At 47.5% G+C, this 17,481-nt stretch overlaps 1 protein-coding gene and 1 long non-coding RNA gene across 5 annotated transcripts in view; one reads left to right on the top strand and one right to left on the bottom strand.

The window, feature by feature from the left end:
- Positions 1–766: 766 nt before the first annotated feature.
- The window catches only part of LOC113582886 (NADH dehydrogenase [ubiquinone] 1 alpha subcomplex subunit 13-like), a 26,657-nt gene continuing 9,942 nt past the window's right edge, over positions 767–17,481 (top strand). For 2 of the 4 annotated variants that reach the window (XM_027018923.3, XM_027018924.3), the window contains exons 1-7: positions 767–923; positions 12,030–12,303; positions 15,307–15,433; positions 15,741–15,872; positions 16,212–16,286; positions 17,012–17,134; positions 17,299–17,481. The exon at positions 17,299–17,481 is cut by the window's right edge and continues 18 nt beyond it. In XM_027018923.3, the coding sequence (XP_026874724.2) occupies positions 12,038–12,303; positions 15,307–15,433; positions 15,741–15,872; positions 16,212–16,286; positions 17,012–17,134; positions 17,299–17,481 (906 nt within the window). In that variant the 5' untranslated portion in view covers positions 767–923; positions 12,030–12,037. Of the gene's footprint in view, positions 924–9,513; positions 9,571–12,029; positions 12,304–15,306; positions 15,434–15,740; positions 15,873–16,211; positions 16,287–17,011; positions 17,135–17,298 lie in introns of those variants that run through there. The other 2 variants (XM_027018922.3, XM_081722963.1) reach the window with 2 other exon arrangements.
- On the bottom strand, positions 2,597–12,019 carry LOC145659777 (uncharacterized). Its single transcript, XR_014125917.1, has 3 exons — positions 11,192–12,019; positions 10,375–10,451; positions 2,597–8,817 (listed from the first exon to the last, which is right to left on the bottom strand). It is a non-coding gene; the product is annotated as an uncharacterized LOC145659777 (long non-coding RNA).

The following is a 17,481-nucleotide window of genomic DNA, read 5'->3' as shown; positions in this document are numbered from 1 at the left end:
GTATTTTATAGTATACAGTCAATGCCAGTAAGGAAATGCTGCATGTCACCATAGACAACCATTAAAACCACAAAGCCTGAAAAACCCATGTAGGTAAATTTTAGGGTATTATGCATATTGGTCTTCATTCAGTAGACACCTTACCCACACATATGGTGTGCATGTCTGTCTCTGTGTTATGTGTGTGTGTGTTATGTGTGTGTGTGTGTGTGTGTGTATGTGTGTGTGTGTGTGTGTTTGTGTGTGTGTGTGCGCGCGTACCAGTCTAACTCACAGGGGAATTACAGTATCCCCTCTAACCACCAACCCCCCCACTACCCAGCCAGACACCACGCATACCCTGCACACCACACCCTCGTCTCTACAGTAAGATCATACTCCTGTAGTGTTCCCACTAGCACACAAATACACATATCTATATTACATAATACCTGTCTCCTAAAATACACAAAGTGACCTGTCTGCACTTCTAACATGAGTTTCTTTGGCTCGATAATGTATGATGGTATACCAAATGTTTTGTCCAGTGCCCTTTTGAGCATAATTTATGGAACCTATAGGTGTCATTGCTCACCTGTATTGCTGAAAGTAAGGAAGAAAAGGTGCGCATAAGTCCAGTGTCCCAGACAAGATAGGGGGATGGGTGAGGCTCGCATCTCGTGCCCCCTGGTATTGGTGATGGTCAGTGATAGTGTTGTATGTACTTGGTCCCCCGTGGCGTGCACAAGCGCGCATGCCCACTGCGGTGACGCCGCGGCTCCATGTGTGAGAGGCGCATTATTTGGCAACCGAGGCGGCAGAGCGGGGAGGGCTGAGAAGAGGGTATCCCCGGGATTTTTTTTTACGCCGAATTATCGGAGTTAATTGTCACTCAAACCTCAAGCAAGACCCTCCGATAAGACGATCAGCGTCACAACGACCCGGTGAGTGAAAAAAAAGCCGTGAGCGAAGTTTTGTGGGAGGGGGTTATTGGGAGAATCGGTTTTCCTCGGACTTCTCGAAAGCCAGCTCTTCTTCCTCCACCTATCTCTGCTGCGACGACAGACTAAATGGGTTGTTTCAAAGTAGCCGATACACTTTTCCGCAGCGCAAAAAACCCCCCCACATTCTTCGAGGAACAGAAGAATGAGCAGAACTAGTGGAAACACTGATGTTTGGCCGAAGTTCCAGAACACTCTAGAGGGTCTTAGGAAGCATTCGTAAATAATAGTTGGCGGCAGTTTGATGTTTCGTATCTGGATGGTCTGAAGTACGGTGACTGAGCCGTGGTGTCTGGGTGGATAACGTGAACGAGTAGCCGGAGTATCTGTGGGAGTTGGAATATTTTCGAGACACTCACCCTTTTGTCAGTTCACGGTACAACACGCTGACTGATTCCCTATGAATTCGCGACCGTATAATATCCCAGTTGGACGTGGTTAACCTGAAATGGACGTATTTGCTCGCTCAGTCTTCAAAGTTTAAATTTTGCGCTGTCCCCCCCCCCTCCTCTTCTGGTAACGCTAGCGAGTTAGCCTGCTAACGTTTCAGCCCTTGATTGGCTTGGACTGTGATGCGAGTGCCAGGTTGCTGCTCTTATTCTAAAAAAGCAGGAAAAGTTTACTGTTCAAAGCCATGTGATTGTATGTTCGTTAACCAAGTGCTGGCGTCTGATGGGGAAATGGGCTTGGGGACCTTGGCTACTTTTCTTCCAGATTCTGAGGCTCGGTCCACCTCTAGTTGCTAGCTAACGTTTAGTTGGTCAGGTAGCTGTAGCTAATGAGAAATGGTCATTAGGGCTAAGCGAATGTTTCACCGAGGTTATCGTCGGATTTACCTGTTTTGACTTAACGTAACGTTAGCCGGTGTGGCGTGTGTTCGTTACCGGCGCGAGTGTGAATGTGCTTTTGGTGAGGGGACCGTTCACATGTTTGGTGTTTTTCTGGTATCAAAGGGGGGGGGGGGGTGATGGTGGCGTAATAATGGTGGACGTTGTGCCTTGGTTTTAGCCCCCAGTCGTGGCACTTAACCCGACCGTCTGCCAATTTTCTGTCGTATCACAATAAAAGTCCCTAGCTGTAATCTTCCTCCTTGCAAGACTACCCTCCTCTTCATCCTCTTAAAGCTACACGCACGACTTGGGCCGCATCTGCGCTTCTGTACAGCAACTTGCAACGAGATACGTCTGTCTTTGTAGCTAACTTAACTTGTCATTTCTTCCAGGAGTGCTTCACGAATGCGTTTAGGACCATAGAGTTTAATTCAGATTTTGTTTAACCGTGTATACAGTCATAAACATTCACGTTTCGTCTGTTTCTTATCAATGCTGTGTTACAGTAGCAGAAAAAACCCCAACTATTCCATATAATAGAACAATTCATTAAGGACTGGCAGAGGAACACTGCTTCGTTCAGTGACGGTGCCCCCCCACGCTTTTCTCTGAACTTTGTTAAAGGTCTTAGTGAAATTAATTGGGTTTTGGAACAATTAATAATTTATTAATAATTAATTATTTATTAATATTTCATGTGCCTCATAGTGTTCGTTGAATATGTATCTAATATATATATATATATATATATATATATATATATATATATATATATATACATTTTGAAATTGGTCCTGAAATAGGTCCTGAACATCCATATCTCTTGTACTTTTTAATTTATTATTGTGATCTATGCTGTTTGAATTTTTGGATGTGCCTGACAGTGAATGTTATCAAATTAAAGGGCAGGTCTAAAAAGAAACCTCCGTCTAGTTACCCTTTTCCTTTCTTATTTGGTGTGTTCGGTAGTTCTTATGATGAGCGCCTGATTCCCAGTGGAGTTGAGTCAGAATTCCGACACGTTATAAGATCTGATTAGTTATCTGGAATTTCACTGAACATGTGAGCCGTGTGGACCACTCAAGTTATGGCACAAAGCTACGGCTTGGCTTCAGGGCACCAAAGTCAATTATGGGACAATCAGTCAATCATATTACTGACAGTCATGGTAGGCCTTTGTTTACATGGAGTAGTGCACTGAACCAGCTTGTGTATAGGGGATAGTGTGCATGGAGAAGTGTGCATTTTCTGAGCAATTTTCATATTCCTGATGTTCCGACTCCTTTCTCTGTTAGGATCAAAGCAGCAGTTCTAAGGTGAACCCTGTGAAAAATGAATTTTTCCTTTTTGATGCTAACATTTGGGATACCGGACTGTTCTTTGTCCACCTGAACAATGACATTTGGGGGTCTTTGTAGGCTGTTTTCACATGGCCGCTTTGATGAGATGTTAACCGCAGGGGGTCCATCTGTTAGGACCTTATAGGTGTCTGAAATGTGCCTGTGTTCGGCCGCGGGGTGGGGGTGGGGGGCAACTGGGCGGCCAGTTTTTTCAGACTAAGCTGTTCTTTTGTCCCTTCACTTGACACTCGTAGGCCATCATTAGTCAAATGGAATTTATGGAATTTTTCGTCATGATGTGTGACGCTGGCACAAAGAACAAAGCGACCACATCAGCGAGCGCAGGCAGCCTCGTCACAGAAGCGGCTGCGTTCGTCAGGACACGTGGCTCCTCCGGCTCGAGACAAAAACACGCTGCCATGCAGAAGATGGTTTCCTGCACGAGGCCAGGAATGGCCTGCGTTCGGGCTGCGCCGTAGAGCAGCTCTCCCGAGTGCGTCTGACCACTGGGCGCTGCATGTTCCTGGAGCGGAATACCCCGGTGAATGCAGTAACCTCTCGATAAGTGGTGTGTGTGTGTGTGTGTGTGTGTGTGTGTGTGTGTGTGTGTGTGTGTGTGTGTGTGTGCTCCCTGCAAATTAACGATCGCACAGGTTTCTAGAAAAAGCAGTGCCTGTTCCCCTGTGTCACAGGCTGTGCACACTGAGGCTTCACCTGAGGTGTTGGGTAATGGGGAGAAGGACCAGACGGTAGCTGCAGGGAACTGGGTCGGAGGGGTTAGGCCTGTTTGTTGTGTGTAGCCAAGGAACGGGGCGGGGGATGCTTGGGTGTTGCTAAGCAGCCCTGGATACCAGCGGCGCATCAAACAGAGAAGCATGTTCCCGAGTCCTCTCCTCCTTCATTCAGTGGATGCGGGTCCAGAGCCGTCAGCTTCCTTACACATCGCTGTTGCGCTACAAACCAAGGACTCACTTCTGAAAGGTTCTGGGTGTACCTCATAAAACAGGATTTCTCAGGTAGCTGAACAACTTGGCCCATAGTGAGAATTATCCAATAGAATTGTCTCTTACCTCTCTTCCTATTGGACGGCCTTGACTTTTGGCTTAAGTTATGTAGCTAAGTGAGAAAACCTGCTCCATGAATTATCCCCCAGGTCAGTTTCCCAGAAGCCCTGTGTCACACAACGCTGTAGGTGTGTTCCTGACACTTTTTAAAGTGAATATTGCTTTTAACAGTCTCCTCTAAGTTTGGATGATCAGCAAGATAACCGTATCCTGTTTGGACATTTGCCCTTTGTTAAACTAATGGGGTAAGTTTGCCATTTGGGGAGAAAAGGTTAGTAACGCTGCGTCAGCAGAGTAACTTTTTGGTCTTCTTTTGTTTTTTTTGTGCACTTTTGTGTATGTTTTGTGTACTTTTTAGGTTTCTGATTGCTTTTTTTCAACTTTTTTTTATCAGTTAGAAGTTACAGAAATGATGCAAAAAAAGTCCCAGTGGCCATCATGTCCCATGATGTCTCACCTAGCAATTCTGCTTTACATCACAGAGATGTTGAATCCGATTGGCTATAATCCATAGATTATTTAATTTAATCAGTTCAGGATTGTACTAGTGTGGTCTGATAATCTAGTAGCTAACAGACAGAGGTTTAGTGTCATTTTGGCAGTGCAGAGTACAGGCGTTAGTGTTCTACAGGCGTTCTATATCTGACACGTCGGATACATCCTAAGGTTGAGGAGGTGGTGGTGTTTTATTTATTTTTTTATTAAATTATTTTTTGTTTGTTTTTTTAAGTGGTTAAGTGATTGGGTGCTTAATTGCGTTTAAGCCTGTGTTGTTTCCTATGGGGACTCGCGGGAGAAACTACACCGCCGTGTAACACGGCGATGTTTTGGATAACACAATGCGTACGTATTGAGTGAATTTCCCATAGTGAGAGGTTCGGAGAACTTTACAAGGCTACACAACACAATGCGCGACTGATTTATCCTAGGCCTAATGGAACTTAAACACTTATTGTAGCCCCAGATATTGTGGGGTGGAGTAATCTGTCTGGTCTTCAGATATAAAACGCATTGCGTATGCAAAGCTTTTTCACTGCAGTGAGATTCTTGCACCCGCTGTATGGCAACTACGTATATGTTTATAGGCAGAACAAAAAAAAAAATCTTTCCTCCTACCCATGAAACTTTGAAGGTGCTTGGTGTGTAATAAAAGGAAATCACATCACATTAAATCATTGCATTTGTGTCACATGGTGTGCTGCAGACATCTTTCAGGTTAGGGCTATATTATCGCGTTATAATATTGGAAATTTCACATCATAATGACGCGCATCCCACATTGTCATGCGTACATGAGCCGGCGTCCAGCCGTTCCTCGGTCGTCAAGCAGATGGGAACAGAAACACAAATGCCGGGAATCTAGAGTCAAACTCTAGAGATGACTTCTCATTGGTCTGCTGTAATGTAGACTGACGCGAGGCCTTCTGATGTGCCTGTGTGAGTGTGTGTGGGGTTCCGTCAGTGACGGCACGCTCTTCTCTGTTGCTGGTCTTGTCTCCTCGTAAAGTACAGGTAGGTCTGCATGATCAGAGTTACTGCCTTCTATTGCTATATATTGCAACTATGAATTGCTAAATCATATATGCCATACAAATAGCTCATGTGCTTGCTATAAATCACGGACACACACAGAACAGTCTAAGGTTGGTCCTTATATACTCGGAGCACTTATATACTCAGAGCACTCAGTATGTATTGCAACTATGAATTGTTTGATCATAAATGCCATACAATTAGATCATGTGTCTATTTCATGTAAACACCCACAAAACACACTAAGGTTGGTCTGTATGCTGATGGCATTTAGTAAGTAGTGTAGTGATTTGGTAGAGGGCGAATTGCAACTTCGTTTGAGATCAGTATCATGGCCAGTATGGTGATAATGTCTGAACGATATATTGCGCACCCTGGACTGTGCGTGCTTATATGTGGGAAGGTTTAGGTTGATGGGAGATTTTTAGTTCCCTCTTATATACTCCAGCATACCCACATGCATACGTCACCAAGTTAAAACCCCGTAGGGGAGGTCATTACATCAGCAGCTATAAATAAAATACGTGGAAATGCTTCCTCTAGCCTGGCACAGACATCTGCTCCAGGTGAGCGAGGAGAAGAGAAGAGAAGAACCAGTCAGTCCCCCGTTTCAAGAAATCCTGGAGGCAGCAAGTTAATGTCAGGACTGTGTGTGTGTGCGCGCGCGCGAGATGGGCACATTCTTCATGAGAGGAATGCATTGTGTTTGATTATGGTGTGTAGTTTGCAGTGCTGTTCAGTAAATAAAGTATTTTCTCCTCCGTTGTTCACCAAACATGGCCGGGGACTAATCCGTGCACTAAACCTGATCTTAACCCAAACTGTAATGGAAGCTCTGTCCTTGACCCTAACGTTAAGCTAAATTTAACCGTAGAGAAGATGTCAAACTTTTGTCCAGCTACTGCATGACATTCACAGTACAGCTGGGTTACCAGAAAAGTGTTTTCCTCAGTCTTTATTCGGACATATCTTCTCTAATATACAGGTTCAATCTATTAAGGCCAGGATCAACCTGAACAATAGATAACTTGTGACAAGCGGTCGTGATCAACTGGCCCCCTTGCCCAGGAATACTCACTCCTTTACCCAGTCATCGGTGACAAACAGAGCCTATGTCATCACTGTGTGTCACTATGCTCGCCTGGACTTACCGACCAGGGAAAGATGTTCTGTACATCTTTATTGTGCAGTATAATGGCTTAGCTATTGACAGAATTTGGAATGTGGTAATATCGTGATACAACACGACACCCGTGTCATTGTTTATTATCCAAAACATCTCAAAATTAGCATCTACGCTAAAATCACTCTCGCTTTTAGCCGTTAAGGACTGTTAGCATTTTGGGAGCCTTTATGCCTTCTTTATTCTTCATATACAATTATTACCTTATATATAATTACTGTATGACTTCATTGGTCTACTAGAACCATATATGGGGTTCGTGTTTTTCTCCTATGTATTATGCCTAATGGGTGTTGATGTGCTTTAAAATGTAATCTTTAAGGTTGAAGACCAGCGTGTGTTCAGGAGAGGCACAGCTCTAAGCTGCTCTAAAGATGGTATCCGTCATGGTTGAGAGAGCCAAACGCTACAGCCCGTGCCACGCTGTAGACGTGCACCATTAGTCGCCTGTTGCAGCATCGGAATTCTCCTATTGCAACAGACCGCAGTATTTCTAAATGGCCGCCACCTACTCTAGGTACTCTACCGCAAACGCCGTCCTTCTGTCAGAACTCTGAAGGTCTGAGGTGAAAAGGAAGGCAAGTGTTTCTACCTGGCATCTGTGGACATAGATTTTTACACTTGAAGGTGCACGCGGGGTCTCTCTTTAAAAGTGCCGCAAGTCACGATAAAGGAAGATTTCTCGCCAGGCCAGGAGATGAACGTGACGGCGTTTTGTCTGTGCCTGGTGCATGATGCACAGTGGAGCCAGCAGACGAGCGGCGTTGGCACCAGAGGGCATCACTGCCTCGGATAAAACGGACTGATGGACCGAATATATAATGCCTGTCCGGGTCTGCAGTGGAGGAGCCGGCAGGCCTGCGCCGTGCCTGCCGTGGAGTCTACTTAACTCTGATTGGTTGTTTTGGTGTGGCTGCGGACGACGGACGGCCAATGATCCGATGTTTTGTGATATTCAGGGCTTGCTGGATTGTCTGGCAGTGAACTTTATTAACGGCACCAAAAGTAGACCTGTGGCTACATTCATGGTTCTGAGATATAAAGGGATATTTCAGGGAAACTTCTAATTTAGCTATCAATAAATGGAAGCTGGAGGGGAAACTTGGCATAAATGTTTTGCCAACAACATTTAGATTTTATTCTTGATTGCCAAATGCTCCAGTTCATGTTTAGGTTCCATATACTGCTTTTTCCCCTGATTTGTTTGTTGTTCTGTTTAGGCACTATACCCTTGTAGTCCGGGTTCAAACCGTGCCTGCATCTGAGTGTATGGGAGGATATGCCTTGTTTGAGAGGCAGATGTATGTACACTGCCCCAGGGACATGAAACCTGATCCCTGGCTGCCATTTTAGCTCTAACCGACACCCTCCACGTTCGCTGCAACATGTGGACTCTCCCTCTCTCTCTCTCCCCACCATCTGACTCAGCACTCATGGCAGCCCTGACAGCCGGCTCCAACTGCTGGCCCCAAGTCAGCTCATGGTCTTTGAGCGTGGTTGTCTCAGGCGTGGCCTGCAGCACAGTGATCAGATCCAGGATCAGCCGGACTGGCTTGGCCTTCGTACATGTTTACCACTTCCTCATCCCTAGAGTGGAATGCTGGGCCGAGTCTTTCCATGCGGGGACAGTAGCCTGCGTCGTCTGAGCAGGACGCTGCAGGACTAGGCTGTCCTTGGCTGCCCTTTTCCCTGGCACACGCCATTCTGCCCGTCCCCGTTGGCTCCTCTGTGGGGCTCGAAGCCGCTCTCCGGGGCCTCGTCTCCCACTGGTTTTCAGAACCAGCGGGCCAAAGTCACACCTCTGGTTCCGAGTCCGGTTTTTACAAGGTCGGTTCTGTACGGGACCGTGAGAGCTGAACGGGGCTACGGCGTCCGGAGGGGCGGGGTCTGCATACACAGACATACACAGAAATGCTCAGTCAAGTGAGTGAGAGTCAGAGTGAGTGTGTGTGTGTGTGTGTGTGTGTGTGTGTGTGTGTGTGTGTGTGTGTGTGTGTGAGAGAGAGAGAGAGATATAGTCCTTTTATCTCAGCAGCATCTTTCAGCAGTAAGAGACCAGTTAGGGTTTAGCAGCATTGATCTTCCATCCCTAATAAGATAAAAGACGTAATAAAGCCCCAAGTAGTTCTTTGACTTATTAGCAAATGCTGTTTCTTTACAAAATGCCCAACTCCCTTAATGGTTACTGGTCATGGCAGTCTCTGCTCTGTGCAGCGCTGGGTGAGGTGCTCACCCTTGGCTGAGGTGTGGCTCCACCACACGCGTCTCCCCCCCTCCAGATCACCCGCAACATCGGACTGGACTGGACTGTACTTGTTGCCCCTGGTTGCATTTTAACCGGAGCAAGGGCTCAGTGATGACTGGATACCGCAGGTGAGGAGATGGACCCCGTGGATACTCATTTCCTCAACTAAACATCTGCTGTGAGCAGACAAACGACACTTCCTTTGGAAGCCAGTACCTGCTCATGCTGATCTGATAGCAGCTTTGTGGTCTCTTAAGACGCTGTTTATTTTCTGTTCACATAAATGGAAGGTTTTTTTTTTTGGGTATAAATCTAGAAAGAGAAACCGAAAAGGCTGGTGTTGACTGCGCCCCACCAAGGCCTCACAAAGCCTCGCGTGTCACTCCAGATCTCAGGTGAGCATCCCATCATACAGCTCAAATTAAGATCTTAACAAACGGATGACTAAACAGACAGATTACAATTTAAATGTCCCATCAGTAGTCAGTATGATGACACAGGAAATGTGGTGAGGTCACAGGACCACAGTGGTTGCTTTTGCGTCAGGCATTGGTGTGTCTGCTGTGATCTCTTCCTTGGCTCTCTGCGGAGACTGCCGTGCACGTGCTGAGTCTCCAAAGGGCTCGGCTGTGTTCGCCTGCCACCTCCAGATAAGACGGCACTGGAATACGGTAAACGGCACGGTTTCGTACAGTTCATGTGGAGTCTCCTTTTACCAGACGCGGAGCCACAGGTCAGGTCACAGTTCACGAAACATGACGTTTGCACAGCGAATTAATTGTCATCGTTTTGAAGCCCTTAAATGAAAGTAATTGGCGGGCTGTGCTGTGAACTGTCCCTTTAAGAATCACGGCCATGGAGCCAACAGTAACAGTGTCGTCTCAGTCTCCTTCTATGCTTGCCCACGCCCTCCCTCGTTTCTTTGGGGGACTTGTGTTTTGGAATGCCATGTGGCGTCTCTCTCTCAGGCGTAACCATCCATTTGTGTGTGTGTGTGTGTGTGTGTGTGTGTGTGTGTGTGTGTGTGTGTGTGCGGTTGTGTGTGAGACAGAAAGACCATGTGTCTTTGTCTCTCTCTCACTCTCACACACACACACACACACACACACACACACACACACACTCCCTTTCTTACTCTGGCTCACAAAGGGTTAAAACCTGCCTCAGTCTCACTCTCACTCACGCACGCACGCACTTACCGGTTTAAACCGGTTCTCAAGTGCTTTGTGTGGCCCACTGAATCCTGGGAAGGGTCATGTGTGGCTCAGTGATGTCACTGGGTGGGAGAGCGAGAGAAAGAACTTGTCAGCTTTTCTTTATCAAATGAAAAGTGCATATATATATATATATATATATATATATATATATATATATATATATATATATATATATATATATATATACGTATGTATATGTATGTCTGTGTGTGTGTGTGTGTGTGTGTGTGTGTGTGGGTATATCTGCAGGAGATCCACAGGTACTGGGGTAAAGCGTGTAGTAGTGAGGCTCTTTCTACTAAGGGGAGTTTTTCAGTAAGACCACTTGCATCATAACTTGAAAGGGTTCGTAAGGGTTTGTGTGCGTGCGTGCATGCGGCCGTGTACGTGTGTGTGTTCTTGAGAAAGGGTTAATGTTATGTTTAGCCCCTTTTTTTCTGAGCTGAAGCTTCCTGTTATGCATGGGTGAGCAGATGAGACTCTAGAACGTTCTGTATTTCCGACTCCACTACAGGGTTCCTTTCACCCCCACTGAGAGGAAACACTGTGTCACCAGCTGTCTCGCTGCCACTCTGCCCGCCCGTCTCACGTTCTCAGTCCGTCCCTCTCTCTGTGTTTCTGTTCACCTGCATGTCGACCTGTCCCTTGGTCTGCCTCTCTCTCTCTCAGTACTGCTCTGTAGGCTGTCTCAGGTTGTCCAGTTCAATCCCCTCTGTTTCGGCGCTGCTGTTTAGTTATTCTCCCCCGAGGCCTCGACATGGGCGTCGGGAGTGCCCTCCGGCCGCCTCCAGAGCCTCACCTCAGTAGAAGACGCTCTTGTCTGCTCGGTCCCCCTCCTCTCAAAGCCTCCGCCCCTCCCCCGCACGCGCCTGTCTGCAGCAGGTGGCTGGCCAGGCCTCCGTGGTCTGGCTCGGGCGCATGGCGAAGGGATCAGAGTGAAAATGTGGCCCAAAAATGTGGCCAGGAGTTTGCCTTTGAACTCTCGCGGGAAACACGGCCCGGGAACTGGCACTGGACTGCCGTGGTGGTGTTTATTTCTTAGTAGGGCAAGCATGTCATGATATTTATGGGTTGATGAGGTGCAAAAAGATCTCTACTGCTGTTTTAAAACTGCTTGCTGCAGTTCACTTTGGGCTTTGCTGAGCGCAGCCAAATCCATGGCTGTTAGACGGCACCTACCTAACCCATATCAGCCCCCTCTCTCTCTCTCTCTCTCTCTCTCTCTCTCCCTCCCTCTCCCTCCCTCCATCAGTCTCCTTCTCTACGCCGGGACCTTCTTTCACCTGCATTTCCTTTCCACTAATGATTGTGTGCGATGTGGTCGTGTTGGAGCTCCGTCAGTCTGTCGGGTTTCATTCAGTGTCTGCATCTGTTCATGTCTCACACCTGCTGTGGATCCCACCGCGCCGCGTTTCTGGTTCGAGGCGCTGACCGTGGTGGCCTTCCTCACCTACGTGTGTTTAGATGTCTGCTCTTTATGCACAGCACTTTACACGAAACCCTCCAATGCATACACACGTTGTACTAGACCAGGGATCACAGTGATGTTTTCATGCGTGTATGGCGTTTCCTAACTCGGTTGCCTCTAACAGAATTAATATTGATTTTCCATCTCTGTCCCTCTCTCCCTCCCCCAGGCGTGGCCATGTCCGACGAGGCCGTGCGTCAGACGCGGAGTCAGAAGCGTGCTCTGGAGCGCGACTCGCTGCCCGTGGACCTGGACGTGAAGAAGGTGAAGATGGAGGCAGGCGGCGCCGAGCGGGATGACCGGCCCGTGCTGCGGCCCAGGCCTGAGGCTGCCTCCGCCCCCACGCGGGGCTCCACCTTCCTCAACGCCAGCGAGGTGAAGGCCACCATCAAGGTGGAGGTGCAGGCCAGGGAGGAGCCCGTGGACATGAGCACCACCCGAAGGTTGGTGCGCTCTCGGTTGCCGTGGCAGTGTGGGTCAGAAACAGCCATGCCAACGCGCGACTCCTTACTCAGTCGGGAAGTGCCCGGTACAACATAGAGCCCGACTTTGTGATGCGATCCGGATGTAGCGGGTGGGATTTAGGGATGCCAGTCAGGTCCTGGGTTAACTGACAAACGGGCATGTAGCCCGTTACAGCCACATAACCTCCACGGGCCCCGAGACTGTAAACGGGTCAGGTGCTGGGGGAGGAGTGCAATACCGTGTGAGTGTGAGTGTGTGTGTGTGTGTGTGTGTGTGTGGCAACTCTGGGAGGGGGTTCAAATGCACTTAGTTAGGATGCTTTTCCCTTCATGGGAGCTTGAGGCAGACGGTGGAGAGGAGGTGAACAGAAGTGTGTGTGTGCTGAACATCCACCGTCCCCACGCCGGACAGCCCTCACTCACGGTGCTTGGATGTGGGTAATGTCTGTACGATGTTGACCATACCAACACCAATCAACACAGAGTTTTCCATTCTGCTTCTCCTCTGTCACCCCTGAAAGGTTTGTCTGAGGGGTTTTTTCCATTGTTTTTTGCTGGATTCGGAGCGTGCATAGCAGAATGACAGTTGATGGAAGTTGTTTCCAGTTCTTATTCAGATGGAACATCCGAGGCCAAACAGTGGTCATCTTCTTCCTTGTACTGTTTCTGTTTATCACTGAAATAACTAGCCGAAATGATTGAACTCCCAAATGTTTAAAAAGAAACCTGACTTGGTAATAAACCCAAATATTGTTTCATGTGCAGGAACGTTACTGTCATCGGAATCGCAGGAATAGGTTTTTGGCTGTTTCATCAGCTGCGATTGCCCTATTTTTGTTTCAAGTGCTCTGAGATCTGAAGACTCCTGGGTGCATGCGCTTGATGTCCATGCTGCAGAGAGAGGTCTTTGGGCTGTCGCCATGGCGTCGCTGTCTTCCCGGCACAGCCCAAGAACTTGCCCAAATCTGCCCCGCTTTCCTAAGGCCTTAAGAGCCTTGAGCGTTTTGAAACGTGACGAGAGTTCGACTGTCGGAGCAGTCAGTGTGTTCATTTCTGTTTTTTCAGTTACTCCATTCTCAACCCGTGTTTGTGAGCTGTAGCGTATCAATGCCTCCTGAGTTTGAAAAGAGTGGTAGTTTGACACAGGAAGTGTGTGTGTGTGTGTGTGTGTGTGTGTGTGTGTGAGCGCGTGGGCGCCTCGTCGCTCTCCCTCTCTCAGAAGTTTCTGCGATGGCAGCTCCATTTTCTCCAGCACCTGAACCCTACTGCACTTCACAAAATGAAGGCCATGTGTCACAAACCGGTTCCAGCCGGCTGGTTGCCATGGTTTCCACTTTGAAAGGAACTGGGAGGGAGGAGGGCGGGGGGGAGGGGTCACATGACGGCGAGGCAAACTGCTGTGGGTCACATGACTTGTTTAGTAGAGTGATTAATGTACAGGAAGTGGGTGTCTGTAGGAAGAGGAGCATCTCGGAGATGAGGAGCGAGAATGATGCTTTAAATTCCGCATCATCACCTCGCCTTCCAAAACATCAACAAACCCCCCCCCGCACCCCCCCAGTACTCTTACTTTTAATGCAAATAACTTTATTTCTCTGCGAAATGGAAGGAGGCAGTAAATAGCCTCTTTTCACCCCGACGGAGGCCCGCGTCACAAAGGAGTAACAACTTCTGCGGTCTAAACAGGAAATGTGACCATGATCGCAACACATGGCTTTTTGTTGCCTTTTAAGGTTTTTTTATTTATTTATGCGGGAAGGAGATGTTCAAGCCGAGGGCCACGTCTGTGTCCACTGGTGCTCTGGGCTGAGGGAAGGTCCTGCTGGCTCCTCTCCTCCTCTCCTCCTCCCTCCTGCTCTCTCCTCTCCTCTCCTCCTCCCTCCTGCTCTCTCCTCTCCTCTCCTCCTCCCTCCTCCTCTCTCCTCTCCTCTCCTCCTCTCTCCTCTCCTCTTCCCTCCTCTCCTCTCCTCCTCTCTCTTGTGCTTCTCTTCCTTTAGAATCAGTGTGACTCCTCATATCCCCCTTTCTTCATCCCTGGTTTATGGCAACACAAGGAGAAGCATCTGAATTGCTCAGCCCTGTACATGATCAGAGGGCTGTGAAGTCCTGGCTGTGTGCCCTCCCCGGGGTTTGTTAAACTCATTCCTATAACCAGATACCTGCTTATACTCATACTTTTTATTCCCATCTTATGCTTTTGTACTTTTCTTAAGAGGACATTCATCCATAACAAAGTAAACTTTGTTGGGGCTTGATGGTATCTCATTAATAGGGTCCTATTGCCAGTCCTTGGTTTTCACCTCCTTTCTTTCTCACTCGTGTATGTGTGTGTGTGTGTGTGTGTGTGTGTGTGTGTGTGTGTGTGTGTGTGTATATATATATATATATATATATATATATATATATATATATATATATAGTGTGTGTGTGTGTTTTTATTATATTTGCTTGACTGAATCATGTTATTTTTCATGGTTGAGCCATGCTGCTGTAATAATGGTCCTCAATCTATTTTCTCCCCTCTTACTGTTTAGATTGTAACTAAAGAGGCTAAAGCTGATTTCACTCAGTAACTACACCCAAATAACATTGGGCAGAGACTTTTCTTTTTTTTTTTCCTTTTCAAAATGTGACTTGGCTCTACAGGATTCCCAATGTGTTGCTTGAGCATTTACAGGAAACCTGTGTGAGACGGATGTGTCTCTGTCTCCCTCTAGTGGAGGAGTCGTCTTCGGCTTTTCGGCAGAGAGCCAGGGTCAGATCTGAGAAGCCTTTTTGTATGAATTTCTTTACATGTTTAAAATCTTTGTCTCCTTCACTAAATTATTTTCTCTCTCTTATTACTGGTTCAATGATGAGACGCCACCGTTTCTTGGGTCACAGTCAGTTTTAGAGAGGAATAAAGGTATAATGAAAGCTTTGTGGTGTCGTGTGCTTCTGAAACCCCCCCCCCCCCCCGCCAATGTCTCCTTTCTGTTGCAGTGATGTTAAAAAAGAGAAGCGGCCTCTGTCGCCAGACGACGTCATTGTCCTCTCTGACAACGAGCCGTCCAGCCCGCAGATGAATGGCGCGGGCCACTTTAAAGAGCTTGACACGGACCTGCTCATGGTCAGTACACAGTGACCTCCTGCGTGTGCTCGGAGCGTTCTCGGTCTCACTCTCGCAGTGGAGTTAATGTAGCAGTGGGCTTGGGAGCAGCAGAAGTGTGTGTGTGTGTGTGTGTGTGTGTGTGTGTGTGTGTGTGTGTGTGTGTGTGTGTGTGTGTGTGTGTGTGCGCGCTCTCTACCGTTTCCCCGTAATTTGTGCATGTATGTGTGCATCAGTGCACGCATCTCTGTGTGTGTGCGTGTGTGAATTTTGATGTGCTCTCTACCCTGTTTGCTCATATGGGGTGTGTGTGTGTGTGTGTGTATAGAAGAGCAGTCCTGAGGAGAGAGAGCGCATCATTAAACAGCTGAAGGAGGAGCTGAGGTTGGAGGAAGCCAAGCTGGTGCTGCTGAAGAAACTCCGCCAGAGCCAGATACACAAAGACACCAGCGCACAAAAGGTAACACACACACGTGCATGCGCACACACACACACACACACACACACTCCAGCCCTCTGCTGAAACACTTCACTCCATTCTACTGATATATACTCTCTGGAAACACAAGGTGCCAGCAGCTGCTACCCTCACGGTCTCTGCTGGTTGTTCTCATTGGCTGACCTTTTGTGACCTTTGTAATAGTGGTTTCACCTTCCTGCCATCCTAATTAGTGTTTTATTGGCTGTTTAGTAGTTGCACATTTCCTGGACTTTTCACAATTTTTGTGGTGGTTGTGGTTTTGTTTACCTTTTGTGATAAACAAAGTGATTATTGCCCGTTTTTGCATTTTCTCCTTAGACGTTGGGTTCAGGCTGTGTGGCCACACCTCCTCCTCTGGTGCGGGGCACAGTGTCCAGCAAAGGAGCGCAGCCTGTAAGAATTATCCCCACACTACCCCAACACAGCACACACTATCCCACACAGCACACGTGTTATACCACACATTCTACTACACTTTATATTTCCTCACACACACATACACACATTACGGCTGAACCAGTTTTACCACACCTTACTATACTCTATAGTTGTTCCCTCAGTTACCTCACAGATCATGCACTCAGTATACTGCATATCACCTTAGGACATGCCTCATAATTCACATTACACATAGTGTCATGCTATTATGGCATGTTTTAGTGTACATGACAAAATTACTGGAAATTAATTAATGAATTAATTTTAGATCTCCCAGTTTAATTCACTTTCTGGTCACCAGGTCCCGATTTGATTCAATATTGATTGATTGTATTTTAATTCAGTCAGTGCTGAAAATGGAACACCAACATGGCGAAATACTTAAAAGGTTCATGTTAACATTGACGACTGGGGCCAAATTGTTACTTTTTTTTTTTTTTATAAACAAATAATCCGGTTTGTGAGATTGGTCTTGGGATTTTAAGAATCAACGTCTGATCGACCAAATGAAAATCTGATTATTTGGGCCATTGTTGTACCCAGCCATAATCAATGCTCTTAGTTACTGAAGGTCATTGAGTTCTACTGGGGGCCTTGGTACTGAAATTCCCTCGTAGGAATTTCCCCAGCGGTCAACTGACCACAGCTTCGGCGCTGACCGCTGGCTCCCATCCCGGCAGGTTCTGGCGGGACGCAGCTCGGGGACAGTGATCCCGCCTCCTCTGGTGCGTGGGGGCCAGGTGTCCAAACACGGCTCTCAGAACTCTCAAATCATCATGCCGCCACTCGTGAGAGGAGCCCAGGTGAGAGGCCCAGTGTTCCATCACTGGCTAGTTGTTGTTGTTGTTGTTGTAATAACAAGTATTATTATTATTAACACCACCACCAATAATAACAGTAAAAATAATAAGCAATAATGAAAATCTTCAAGGCTTATTATATGTCACGTTTCATTTGCCTCTTGCAGCCCATCTCGGTGACGCCCCAGCAGATTGCCAGCCTGCGGCAGCAGCAGCAACAGCAGTACTCGGGGTCGGGGCCACCACCCCTGCTTCTGGCTCCCCGCGCCGCTGTGCCCGCTGCCGCACACGCCCAGAAGCTCATCCAGCCGGGCATCATCCGCGTGGCCAACGTGCCCAGCGCCAACCTG

Source organism: Electrophorus electricus, chromosome 11 (genome assembly GCF_041902795.1).
Source record: "Electrophorus electricus isolate QZ-2024a chromosome 11, ASM4190279v1, whole genome shotgun sequence".
In the NCBI taxonomy this organism is placed as follows: Eukaryota; Metazoa; Chordata; class Actinopteri; order Gymnotiformes; family Gymnotidae; genus Electrophorus; species Electrophorus electricus.
This window is presented reverse-complemented; position numbering and strand designations above follow the sequence as displayed.